The sequence below is a fragment of the Ochlerotatus camptorhynchus genome, unplaced genomic scaffold, assembly GCF_037179485.1.
Source record: "Ochlerotatus camptorhynchus isolate MF236.1 unplaced genomic scaffold, CSIRO-AGI_Acam_v1.1 ptg000370l, whole genome shotgun sequence".
Lineage (NCBI taxonomy): Eukaryota > Metazoa > Arthropoda > Insecta > Diptera > Culicidae > Ochlerotatus > Ochlerotatus camptorhynchus.
Window position 1 is genome coordinate 2,522,664 of NW_027040858.1, and position 14,144 is coordinate 2,536,807.

At 42.6% G+C, this 14,144-nt stretch overlaps 1 protein-coding gene across 3 annotated transcripts in view; it reads right to left on the reverse strand.

The window, feature by feature from the left end:
- Nucleotides 1-14,144, reverse strand: part of PhKgamma (phosphorylase kinase gamma) — a 230,517-nt gene that overhangs the window by 151,457 nt on the left and 64,916 nt on the right. For 2 of the 3 annotated variants that reach the window (XR_010518390.1, XR_010518391.1), the window contains one exon: nucleotides 13,024-13,362. Coding sequence is in view for 1 of the 3 variants with exons in the window: in XM_065232575.1 (XP_065088647.1) it covers nucleotides 13,228-13,362 (135 nt within the window). In the remaining 2 variants the exon portion in view is untranslated. Of the gene's footprint in view, nucleotides 1-12,235; nucleotides 13,363-14,144 lie in introns of those variants that run through there. The other variant, XM_065232575.1, reaches the window with a different exon arrangement.

Sequence of the window (14,144 nt, forward strand, 5' to 3'; positions counted from 1 at the left end):
AGGCAGCGTACGATTCAGTAAAGAGAAACGAGCTATGGCAGATAATGCAAGAAAACGGTTTTCCGACGAAACTAATTAGGCTGATTCGGGCAACGCTGGATGGTTCGAAATCATGTGTACGGGTGGCAGAAGAGATTTCGGCCTCTTTCGTGACCTTAGATGGGTTGAAGCAGGGAGATGCTCTTTCGAACTTGCTATTCAACATCGCCCTCGAAGGAGCGATTAGGAGAGCTGGCGTGCAGAGGAACGGTACCATCATCACAAAGTCGCACATGCTTCTTGGTTTTGCGGACGACATCGACCGTAGAGCAGTGGAAGAGGCGTTCGCGCCTTTTAAGAGGGAGACAGCGAGGATTAGTCTCACGATAAATTCTACCAAAACGAAGTACATGGTCGCCGGTAGAGATGGCGAAAAATTTGAAGTTGTGGACAAATTTGTTTATTTTGGTACTTTAGTGACGTGCGATAATGATGTTACCCGCGAGATGAAAAGGCGTATTGCAGCCGCGAACAGGGCTTTCTACGGGTTGCGTAGCCAGCTGAAGTCCCGCAGCTTGCGAACGAAAACGAAATTCGCGCTGTACAAGACGTTGATTCTGCCGGTAGCCTTTTATGGCCACGAATCGTGGGCATTGAAAGAGGCCGATCGGAGAGCTTTCGGTGTCTTCGAGCGTAAAGTGCTGCGAACAATACTCGGCAGTAAACTGGAAAATGGCATCTGGCGGCGTCGCATGAATCACGAGTTGTACCAAGTATATAACGGCATGGATATTGTGAAGCTTATAAAACACGGCAGGCTACAGTGGGCTGAGCATGTGACACGAATGCCGGAAGAGCGTCAAGCGAAGTCAATATTCAGCAGGGAACCCGGAAGAGGACGTCGGCTTCGGGGTAGGCCACGCACGCGTTGGCTTTGTGCAGTTGAGGAGGACATTAGGTCCTTGAACGTCCAAGGCGACTTCGTTCGGCGCAGATTTGAATTCAACGAGTCGTCGCCCATCAGGTACTCAGGTACTTAATGGAGCAACCTTCGATCTCGCCATTACCAGCGAACACAATGGGTCATCATTCGATAACACATGGAAATATCCAGAAGCACCGTATGAATCTTTGCGACGAGAAGTGCTGTAGTCGACGGAACTGAACCTTCGAAAATAGTAGCGTGGAATCTTTACATTTTCAACTTCCGGAAGCCGACTGATCCATCGGTTACACTTATCGTAGCATTCGTCATCGATCGGCTGATCCCAGTCACAGCCGCTACGCCACAAATCTTGTATTACCATTTTTCCGTGGATGGCGAATGTTGCTAGCATCCCAAGCGGGTCGAAAAGGCTCATGGCACAGCTCATGATCACCCTTTTGGTCGGTCTTTGCGGCATTAGTTGATCTCACAACTTCGCTAAAAACGTGAATTCATCACCATTCGGGCACCAACCTTTGCCCAAGACTCTCTCCAAGCTAGTTCTCTTGTCTTCGGCGAATTGCATATATTGGCCACTTTTTTGCTCCACCATGCTTTGAAGGACCTAATCGGAATAGACCACCTAGCTCCGGATTTCGAAACCGGCCTTCACCGTTTCCGGAAACTGCACTGCAGACTCTTTTGCGTTCTAGTTTTTAACGAATTTGGCGGAGCAAGGCGAGCTCGTCGCGCCAAACATCGTGACGTCTATTATATAGACCTCAAATTCTTCCACTGAACTTCCTCGGAAAACGAATCGTGCACGCTTATAAGCTTTACGGACCATCATTTGAAGGTACATTTCGCTAATGTCACCTCCGAAACCCACTTCTCGCTTACGGAACTTCGATAACACGCTTGGGAGTGGAGTCAGTATGTCCGGACCCTTAAGCAACTTCAAGTTCAGCGACATCCCATTTACTGCAGCCGCCGCGTCCCATACTAATCGGACTTTCACTGGCTTCTTCGGATGCACTACTACACTCATTGGTAAATACCACACCTCATCCAGTTGGAACTCAGCTAACTCAGACTTCAAAGCTACATTGATATACCCTTTCTTCGTATAATCGGCAATTAACTCCCTTACCTTATCATACAGGTTACTATCTTTGTCCAACCGTCTCTCCATACATCGGAATCGTTTGACCGCCGTCGGATAGCTGTCGGGGAATCGTGGGTCGTCCTCGCTCCATAAATCACGCGTTTCTAACCGGTTTCCGAATCTCACGGTCGTGCTGTTCAGGATCTCTTTCGCTCGCTTGTCGTCACTGGATTCGGGCAGTAGTGCTATGGAAATCATGGAGTCGTAACAGGTCGTGCAAATCTTCCTTGGACACGAAGTCACAGCTGTGGTGTCCGATTATGCTTGTTTCTGGATGGCTTGCGTGGGTAAGTCCGTAGATTTTCCAACCGACGGCGATTGGTCTACTGATCCTAGATTCTATGGGAGCATACAGGTGGATGTCTTTCAAGTTGATGAGAATTTGAGGAACTCCTCCGCGGAAATCGGATACCGTTGATCACTTCTGACATACAGACTCTCGACCGTATGCGCTTTCATGATGCGGAAACGTTTTGACGACCCTCGGGCAGAAATACAGAGCTCCACCCTCCGTGAATCCTTCTCCAAACGGGTCACTCCTGCTGTCCATTTAACTCGAAGGGGCTGTACAACTCCCTTTGCTTGTAGGATGGTTGCCAGTGACTTCTCGATCAACGTGTACTATGAACCTTCGTCTAGAAAAGCTATAGTGTCTACAACGTAGTTTCCACTGTACAGGGTAACGGGAATCATCCGGAATATCACTGATTGTTTGCGCTCCCAAGTAACAATTTTGGTTTTATAAGGGTTCTGTAGACCACGATTCAGACTTGTAGAATGCTATAAAACCTCTATAAAACTTGCAATGTTACTTGGGCTGGATGGTATGCACGTTATAGATCAACATGATTGACGTGAGGCTGATCAAAATGCAGCAGCTGTGGGGCTCACTAATATTGAATTTACAACGGGCATTTCCATGCTCATTAAAGCACATATAGCATAACTTCCACTTCCGTACAGTCTCCCATCTTTCCGCGTTCCGAAGTCTTCTGAAGCTCTCACAATTCCGGATCCGATGATCGAACTGACCACATATCCTGCATGGTTTCTTCTCCCTCTGCCGCGAGCTCGACGATTGGTTTCGTTCACTGTTCGCTTCAGCGCTGTGGATGTGCAGAAATCTCTCGTTCTCTTTGGTCGGCTACCGAAATAGTAAAATCGCAGTAAGGGGTAATCTCACTTGCGTCCCTGACTAAACGCGAAATAAAATCAGCCAACGTTCGTAGCGGAACAATGCGAGCCTTTCTACTATAGCGAACCCACTACACGAACTGTATTCGCTGGCAGCTTTTCCGTCATCTACTGGATCAGCATCGGATTCATTAGATGCGTGGTGATATCCGTAGCTTCTAAGTGATCCGCTAACTGTTGAACGACTACACCGAACTGAATGAACGAAGCTAACTTATCCACTTTCGGAGGAGGCGCCCTCATATTCAAAAGTTGCTCAGGTCTACCATACAGCATTTTCAGGGTATCGATGATCTGCGGTACTGCTTTCGGGAGAAGCAACCTGCTGCGTACCGCTTCTAGTGCTTGACCCTTCAAGCACTTTTGAAGTCGAGCCAAGTTCTTGACGTCGGAAAATCCGCATGCCTTCATAAGCGATCATGAACATCGGCTATTCCTCTAGCCTTCCGGAAAATATTGGCAACCTCCTAGACAGGAATTGTCGAGCCGATAGTTGGTTCCTTCTTGGATGACAATGACGGTTCTTCACATGGCTTTTCTCTTTTAAGTCTTCCTCTTCCGACGACCGTTCGTCATCCTTTTCCGATGAACTTTCTTCTTTCTCTTCCAATCCTGATTCCTCCGAATCCTTTTTCTCTTCATCTGTTCACTATCACTGGAACCGCTTTCTTCGTCGGTGGTTTACTTCGAATCGTCCGTTGATTGCTTATTGCTCTTCTTCTTCTTCTCGGGTAGATCTGGATGCCAAAGTGCAGTTTTATCCTTGCTAAAACTTGGAATCATAACAGGTACACCACTGGCTTTTTTGGGAGTAGAAAACATTCGGTCTTCTTTGTTTACGTCCTTTGGATCGACTTTTTCCAGGTGATGTTTATCCGACTTTTCTTTCTTATACTTTCCTTCTCCTGTCTTCTCCAGCGTAGCTTGCTTCGATTTCTATTTCGTTTTCTTCTTGCTCCCATCTTCATCCTTCGATTTTCCTTGTCCTACACCCTTCTTCACAGCAGGGTCAATCTTCACCTGCTTCAATTTATCTTGCACCTTCTTCAGCACTTGATCGCATTTCATTCTGATGGAGAAGTAACCGAGGAATTAGCTACAAGCTGTAGCATGCCATGATATTAACGAATAAAGTTAGTTTCAATTCATCAATCACACCAAGCAGACCTATTCACTCAATTGTCCCATTAAGTTTTGGGCCCAGACAGTTGCTATAGAAACGGCTCTGTTTGGTGAAGAAGAAGTTTATTCCCATTTTTGGAAGCAAGAAATTTTTGAAGAAAATGGATGCCGGAGGCTCGAGCGAAGGCTCGGGTGCACGAGAAAACAGAAGAGCCCCGGCTAACGGACGAATGCCAGGAAGTTCAGTTTCGTTGCCGGTGAGAGAGATTCTACGCGGCGCGGAGAACTACAGCTCCTGGTCCTTCGCGACCAAGATGATCCTGATCAAGGAACGAACGTGGTGCGCAGTGAAGGAACAGCAGGTGGGCGATCCGGAGGTTAGTGAAGATGTTTCCGAGCAAGCTTTTGCCACGATATGCTTGAGCATCGATCCCAAGATTTATGGGCTGGTGCGCAACGAAAAATCCGCGAAAGAGGCTTGGGACAGGCTGCGGAATACGTACGAGCACAGTGGTTCCACCAGGAAAATTGGACTGCTGAGAAGGCTGGTTGGCGTTGGCAGCAAACGACGCAGGAGTACGTGAAAGAACTTTTTACGACAAGTCACCAGCTATCGGAGATCGGTTTCGAAGTCGACGATACTTGGCTGGCGAGTCTGCTGATGAAGGATCTACCGAAGCAGTACGAACCGATGATCCTGGGATTGGAGTCGTCGGGTATGAAGCTTACGGCGGACGTTGTCAAGGCGAAAATTTTGCAAGATGTGAAGATCAGCAAGAAGCCAAGCGAAGATGGAGCGTTCCACACAAAAACGGAGCAGAAGAAACCTACCGATTCATCGAGCGACATTATGCGTCACAATGCCAGAATAAAGCCAGTGAAAGGAAGGAAACCCGTGGGAAACATAGTGGCCATGCTGCATTTTTCGCGGCGTTTAATACGGTACAGTCGACCAAGGACGATATTGACTGGATTTTTGATTCCGGAGCTATGTTGTGCCGGAACAAGGACCATCTGAAGGCGGCAGAGGATGTGTCAGCAAGCATCAACGTTGCGAATGACACTGCAGCTGCTGTTGTGGGCGCCGTCAATTTGGAAGCAGACATTGGAGGTACGCCTTGTGAAATCACCATTAGTAATGTTCTGTGCGTTCCAGATTTGGCGTTAAATTTGTGATCCGTGAGCAAGATGTGCCAGAACGGGTATCAGGTCATGTTCGACAAAGACTCTTGTAAAGTTGTCAGCACTACGAACGAAGCTGTGGCGATCGGACAGCATTCTGATGGACTCTACAAGTTGGCGTTGGCTAAAAGTTCATCAGTTCACTTGGCTCGAGGGCAGAACAGCTTCCAACTATGGCATCAGCGGATGGGGCACCTATCGGCTGGCTGCATGAGGAGACTCAGAAGCATGGTAACTGGAATGGAGTTTGAGGATACAAATTCCTTTCAATGTGTGCCGTGTATCCAAGGCAAGCACCAACGACAGCCGTTTAAGGCGTTCAAGGCGGAGCTCAACATATGAAGCCAAATTATTTATTTCAATAGCAGAAATAATCGCAAGTCAATAACTAAATTTACACGTGACGGAATCCGTCTTTGACATAAAATATGGAACGTAAACAAACATGTCATGTAATATTAAGTGCTCCGAGACTGAAAAGCTCGTTGTTCGACGAAAAGTACGTTTGATTGAGCTATATTTCGTGTCTGTTATGACTCAAATTTATGTCAAACTTGACGCTCGTATATGTCACTCTCAGAGCACCTAAATTTACATGATTTTTTCTAAGTGTGTATCTTTTATGGATATTTTGTATTAGAGATCTAATTAAATTTACTAATCTTAACAGCATACCAATAAATAGTAAAATGTGTAATTAATTTGCTATGACTTTTACTATTCTTACGATATTGCAACAACTGACTTTGCTATTACTCGGTAATGGTCCCATAGATTATTTGATATCAAAATTGTTTCAAACTACTCCACAATTCTGAAATTTGAAACTGTCAAAAATGAAACTGCAACACGATCAGCGCAACGCAGAGTTTTAAACGGTGTTTGGTATTCATCCCTACATATGTGCGCGAGTGCAGATTTTGTTTGCTTCGGTGATTCGTAATCCAATATCAGGTAACGAGTTTGAACCCCGAGAAGCGGTCCCGGACGATTCTGCTGTCGAAGCATGTAAAGAAAGTATGATTATTTATGGAGATAGCTTGATTTAAATTTTTGGGCAGTTGAAGCTCTTCGGACTAATACTAAATCAGCCTGAAGGCAAGAGAACATCGTGATAAGTTTTTAGAGATCTCCGATCACCTGAAGGCTTTTGAAATATTTTCTGAGCCACCTGGTATCATGAGAGAATATCTAGGAGATGTTATTTGAATTGTTGGATGGTTTCGTCGAAATCGTCGTCAGAATAGTACCTGATCAACCTGAAGTCTTGAAAAAGTATCCAGAGGACTTCATAGACATCATACAACACATGGAACAATTTATTAGCTGCCCGAGAGGATATCTGAGAGATGTGATTAAGATTGTTAAATAGTTGGATATTTTCAGAATGATACCTGATCAACCCGAACTCTTGAAAAAATACCGAAAGGACTTCATGGAGATCTTAGAACACCTGCAGATTATTAGAATAATATATGAGAGAATGTCTTCTTGATGTAAAAGACGCAAGCGCTTTCATGAAATTCTGTGAAGAACCATGGACTTCCATGAAGATCTATAATATACTATGAAATTCTTAGAACTACGATGATGTTCCCCGATCTTTTATAAAATGCCTTTCACTTCTTTGAGATTACCCAAACTTCAATGATATTCCCTTAAACTTTTTTTAATATACAATTTACATACAGTTTACTGTTATTTATAAAGTTCTCCGACTATTTTTGCGATGCTCTTCGTTATTTAAATTAAGCTCTCCGAAAATATCCTCAAACTTCTCAGAAGTTTCCAAAAATTCTGTAAAATTCCCAAATTTCTATTGAAGTTCTCTTCATTTACGAGAAACATCAATAAATACATCCAAAGAAATTTGGAACAAAGATCCATTCGTGTTTCAAACCCGCTCAGTCGAGCTGTTGCAAATCTGGTGCAAAGTAATGCTCGAATAATTAAACTGCAACTCTGCATTGCCATCATTGCGAACGGCCAATTTTAGATACTCCGTTCTCGAATACCCCCCCCCCCTTATTTACGCTTCTTGCTAAATGGATTAATCATGAAAAAAAAATAGATCAAAAGAAGGGCAATCATGTGATGTGATGTGAATGGAACCCATCATCAGTGCAAGGATTACCAATGTCTACAGATACTTAACCGGTTGTAAAGTTCTACCTGTTTGTTGCAGCAGGGTGAATCAGCTTCATTGAAGACCTTTGGAAGACCAAACGACCAGATAGCCATCTGTTATCAGGTGCAAGGGACTGATTCCCCCCTTTAGGCTGCCCCTCCCTAACCCAATATATAATATAATGTTTTAAAATAAAATATGATTTACAGTAGTGATCCGATTTTGTCAACCCCTCTGCATCCGAATTTTAATTATTTTACATAATAGGAATTGTTATTTTAACTATCTTTCATTGATAATAAATTTTAATTGTTTTGTTTGGGTGCTTTAAGGTCTTGTTTTCTGTTTTATTTTTGAGAAGAGTATCAAGGAGGGGTTGACAAAAAGGGTTATTTATGTATTATCATATGTACTCAAAAGCAAGAAAACTAAACTTGCAGACACCGGTTCAAGGGGTATTCAACTCTGCACATCCCAAGCTGAGCCGAGTACTTTATCTGTGCCGAAAGCTAGGTCAAGCGTTGTGCTGAACGTGCCGAAGTGTGGCAATCAAGCTATCAGTCTCAGTAACCCATGAGTTTGACAACCATGCACTTATGACTTTTGAGATTGTGTGTTTACATTTTCAAGTCAAGGACGGAAAAAAGTCGTGATAATATTCAACGAGCAGGTTGCCGGTCATCCGCTTCAAGGAAGTGGCACTCGAAGATTAGCCCTTCCGCGAGAAGGAAAAGGGTGACTGATGGCAGAAGCTGTCCATCCAGGAGAAGACAGTTCTCTACCGTGCGTCATTCTGGCAGACGTTTGCCAAAACCAAAAACCCAACCGGCAAGTGGAACATGAATCTTGTCTGCAATATCGTCATGCTACAATCAGAAAAATAGGAAGTCATGCCGGAATCGCATATTAATCTCCTTGAAACTACTGCCGGTTCCGATTGCGTTCATTAAGACCGCGATTCAGATTGGCTCTGTTACCTCCGGTGTGGTTCCCTTCACAATTCTGTTAGTAGCATCTTTCTTAATGTTGCTGTTGCCGTCGGTGATACGAACAGTTGCGAAAGAGACCTCCACAGTCAATCGAATCCGAGTTCAGTCCATACAACGAACTGTACGGCTGGCTGATTGGTGAGCCATTGCGATTGCAGATATGTACATCTAAAGAATGGTAGGATCGTTCGGTACCGGGGTGTTGCTGCACATACAATACAATACAATTGACTCTCGCTCCGGATCCTATGGCTACTAATACTTAATACTTAATTCTGGCCTATTCTGCGGGGCGTGGTGGATTCCCTGAAACTATGGACGCCTCTCAAAAGCCGTGTGGACTTTCTGTAGAGGTTCATCCCCCAGAAGGCATAAGGATAAAGAGAGTCTCGTCAATTATACAATCTCTTATCTTATCTCAATTCGGGACAATTTCTCCTCAATTTGGGGACAATTGTTATTCCTTTCCCCCTTACTTTGAAGTAAACGAAGAAGTAAACCTTAGCAACGATTGGCAAAATGTCAACACAAAACAGTGATGCCATTTTATATTATATTTTGTGTCATACTTGTCATCGTGTGCCATGACGCGCCGATCAATGTGCCACGATGTGTTTCGGCACAATGTGCAGAGTTGATTACCCCTTGCCAGGAACTACATATTAAGAAGCTCCTTGAATTTCAGAGAACTTCACCGGTATCAAGAGAACTTCAGAAATATTGAGAACTATACAGAGGAATTTCAGAGATCTTACGGGCAGCTCCTGTAACTTTAGTTCAGACTTTCTTCTTCTTCTTCTTTTTATTCTTCTTCTTCTTCGAATTTTAAGCTTATTGCTTATCGCATGTTAGCTTATCTCTCAACTTAGTGTTCTAGATGCATTTCCACTGCTATTAATTGAGAGCTTTCGATGCCTGTACCATTTTTGCATGATATAATTGTGTGGCAAGTATAATCATACTCTATGCCCAGGGAAGTCGGGAAATTTTCCAATCCGAACAATCCCTAGACCAGACCGGGGATCGATGAAGTTCGCTGAACCCTCAATGAAGTTTGAGGATCCTTAGATGTTCCATGAAATTCAGAAAAATCTTGAGTAGGGTAGAGCACTACTTCGGCCTAATCCCCCATTTTGGGCCTATCAAGCAGAAAACTTCAAATAAATCCATGATTTCAGAGTTAACAAGTCAATTATGCGTTTGGTACGATACTTTAGTTAATAAGCTACGGAACGAAGTCAATGAGAACGCGTGATATGAAGGTTTGCACCCATTATTCCCAAAAACAGGCCGAAGTGAATTCAATGGCGTTTCAATGCGTTAGGCCGAGTTTGCCGTCAAGAAGCAGTGTTAAACTTTTGACAATATCTCAACGATTAGTTTCTCTTTATCAAATCTTACGGTACGTACGGGAAGGTAAATAAATTTGGAAGCCATTAGTAATAATAACATTCTGATTGGTGCTAAACTGCGCTACATCAAGAAAGACTAAGTGCGGGTTGTGCTTAATAGGCCGGAAATGGGGTAGTTAACCCTACTTCAGTGATGTCTATTCATAATTTCGTAATGATTCCAAGGTAATTGCGGGAGCCGCGAAAACTGGAAAATAACCGGGAATTTGAAAAGTAACGGGGAAAAATCAACAATCTCTTAGATCTGGTCACTTAACTTCTATGTTGTGTTTTAATTTGTTGTGAATGTACAAGTTTATTTCAATTAATAATGTGTCTAAAAAAATAAATTCATTATAAACGTACCTCGAAAATATCGTGATATTGCAATAATTTCAACACATTCGTTTTTTTAACTAAATATTGACAACCGGGAAGGTTTTAGATTTGAACAGGGAAAACCAGGAAAAACCCGGGAATTTTAAAATAAAAATTCACTGGCTGCTCTGAATCCGATTTATATCGAATGATGAATGATGTTCTCGATTAATGTTCTACAAACATTTGCAAGGACTTGTACTCCGGATGCGTTGTCTCCCACAAACTTCTTGAAATTATCCTCAGAATACCCTTGGAATTTATCTTTGAAGTACACAGGAGTTCTGCTCTTCAGGAATTCTTATGAGTGTTCTTTGAATTTTATTTTGAATTCAATTCAGGGTTTTCTTAAAAGCCTACTCAAAACTATCACAGGTATATGTGTGTGTTCTCTCAGCTGGGAGCGTTGGACAAATAGAACTGCGAATAATTTGATAAAATCTAATTTTTCGTAATAGTGCGCTTTATGTTGTGATGATCAGTACTTTAGAAAGGATAAATTTTGAGGCAGGACAGGGTGTCCTCAACAAGTTTAAGGAAAAGGATGTACTAACATCCACAACAGGTACAGTAAAACATCACGCCCTAATCCGCACTATCTATTCAGGGATAGAATTAAAAGAAGAACCACCGCAGCCAACTGAAGCTTGAACCGTGTACCTAGGAAACTCATAATACCGGTGGCAACAGCCATCTAACGATGCCCTGTTGTATTCAATTTTTGAATATTGTTGCATTTATGGATGTAACATAAATAGTGGAATAAATTTAATGTTTACTAAATGGATGGATTTCACAAAATTTTGAGACGGATCCATTGAATGTCATAATGTAGTGTTATTCTGACTGCCCACTTTCACCATTCCTCTTTCTGAATTCTATAAACTTCTTCCATTCACAATATCGATTCCATATACCAAACTTCCACTACTATCATAATCTTTACTTTTTTCTTCCCTTCTGAAGCCATCCTTCATCTTCTAAATTCCCTCGTCCTAACAGTATAGCTTTTCTCTCGCTTCCAATGTTATTCTACAACTTCGAACGCGGACTCAACGAACCCTTCACAACTACCAAACCCTTCCTTCACTCCTTCATCCTCTTCCAACCGTCGTTGACGGAAAAAAACACTACTTAATTTTCCACTATTAAAAAAATGACAGAATACACACCACCAAAACACTACATCAACCGAACAAACGTACCAAAACCACTAACGATAGCGTTTTTTTAATACCGAAAAATCACTTACGCAAAAAAAAAACAAAAATCGTGACAGCTCCTTAAACTGAGATCAAAATAAATGCAATCATGTACACAAACTACTCCAAACTACTACTGTGTGTCTAAAATAATCCGTTTTGGCGTAAATAATAAAACGCACGTTTTATAGCTTTTCAACCACTATTCACCGCCTCCCACTTAGTCATACCGTGCCTTAAAATGACTAGGATATCTGTCGCCCGTCTGCAAGGAATTGTTCCTTGCCGATTTTGGTGTGTGTGGCCGACCCAGCTTCTCACACGTCTTCCTTTTTCAGTTGAAACCGGCTTCTGATGGCACACCGACAATGGAGCTCAGCATTCGATATTCCGTTGTGAGGCTATTCGCTGGTCTAGAAATAGCACAGATTTCACGTTTGAGTTTGAGATTTGGACATTGATGTGTTGACATTCTTGAACGCTCTGGACCTCACCGTCTGACGCTATCTGACTTCCAGGATATTGGAAGCTTTCAACTTACCCTCCCAGATTGGTATAAGGGACCGTTCTTTCCAATGACACCGATCAGTTCCTCTCCTTGCAGATTTCCGGTATATTTCAAGCAGTTGGCTATCCACTAAAGGTTGACGATTTTAGTTTTCATGTTACGTCTAGCTACTAACAGCAGCCATACAACTAACAACACCCTAGTGTAAGTGTGTGTGCTACATACTTGTGAGTGGAGATTATACAATAATTCACTAGTTGTATTTACCTTCTGCATATTGCCATCAATGTACCATCTTGCTGATAAGCCTTCTTTTCTGCTATTGCTCTTCAATCCAAAACTTTCATGATTCCTAACAAGCTTACAAAAATAGGTTTCCTTTGATAAGAAAAATTGATTCCATTCAGTAATATCAAAAAATGAGGAATTCAAATATCTGGTTAACAGTGTTTTTAAGGTATGTCTATGTAATATGCTATACTTTTTTGAGATATAACCTTACGACTAAATAAGGAAAGGGTAAACGCCTTTTAAAGAAAAGAAAAAAACATGACAAATCAATTCGATAACTGATTGCCGTTAAATAACTACATCGATCCGATCCGATTCATTCACTTTAAACGAAAGAGATTTAACTTCAGTTTTGCGGTACAATAAATAATATCGTATAAGAGAAAAAAAAACTAAATCCTACATTTTATCCGAACTAATTCTACTGACTACTAAACTAAACCTTCTCTCTCTATATATTTAAAGACTGCCTGATCACTTTTCAACTTCCTTAACGCTTCCTTTTTACCGTACTCCTCTCCGTTCGGGAAATCAAAAAAAGAAATCACTCCCCCGTCTCGCCATGCCACACATCCACGCACTTTCACGCACTTTCACGCAATTTCTCGCACACCTCGACCTCTAAGGAACACGCTGAATGTGTGCCAGCACGCGGTGATAAGTAAACGATGTGATCCACAAATTCCTTCATGCTTGGCGGGGGATTTCATCCCCATTCGCCCTGGGCCGCCGCCGCCGCCGCCGCCGCCGCCGCCGCCTTCGCCTCCTAGAGCTTACCGGTTAAGGCTGTTGATATAAAGATTATAAACCTCGCATCGAGGCGTATTCTCGAACAGGGCGGCACGATTCTGGCCCTCGCCCTTCTTGACCCAGTGGCCGTACACTCGAAATGCACAGCCGTCGATGACCTTGGCGGGAAGAAATGGACAATGTTTTGATTAGTTGAAATTATTTTTATACGACAACAACATGAATTAATGACGGATAGGGCAACCGTAATGCTGCAAGAAATCGCCTAGCAACACTGTTCACTTATTATTATTATTATTTGACGATGGTTGTAAATACTATAAAATCGAACTAACCGATCGCGGTTGATTGTGGTGGGTCGACTGTTTGGAGCTATTTTGCTTGCTCGTTGATTCGGCTTTAGAGTAACCCATTGTGATTTTGGCAGAACTTTCAATGTTATTCAAACGACAGATTAAACTTCACTGATTGCGTGCTTTGCCGGGTAGTTTCGTTTTATACTTGTTTGGCTCATCCCTAGGAAGGTTTCAGTAATTTTCCATGGCCACTCGTTCGTCGTCCCACGGCGATGATGGAGAACAAAACAAAAACACAAAAACAAGCCAAGGTATATGTGTATCGGCATGTTTACCACTGTTTACTTCGTTAAAATATTCCATCGTTTTTGATTATCGTGGTTGGATTCATCATCGGAATCTTGTTGTCAGGTTGAGGAAATTCCCGTTTTCAAAAGGAACGCATTCATATAAGAATAATTTGAATGCATATCGAGCTAAAATACGGGACGCTGAGGTCCTTAAAAAATCACGACAAATCGATTGGTGATGGCAGATGACGGGAAGTGGCATAGTTTGCTCAATTCCTCTAAATTTACTAAATACTGGTAAACATAAATCCATCAAAGCTATTGGTCTATTTTGCCCTAATTGTCCCCGTACTG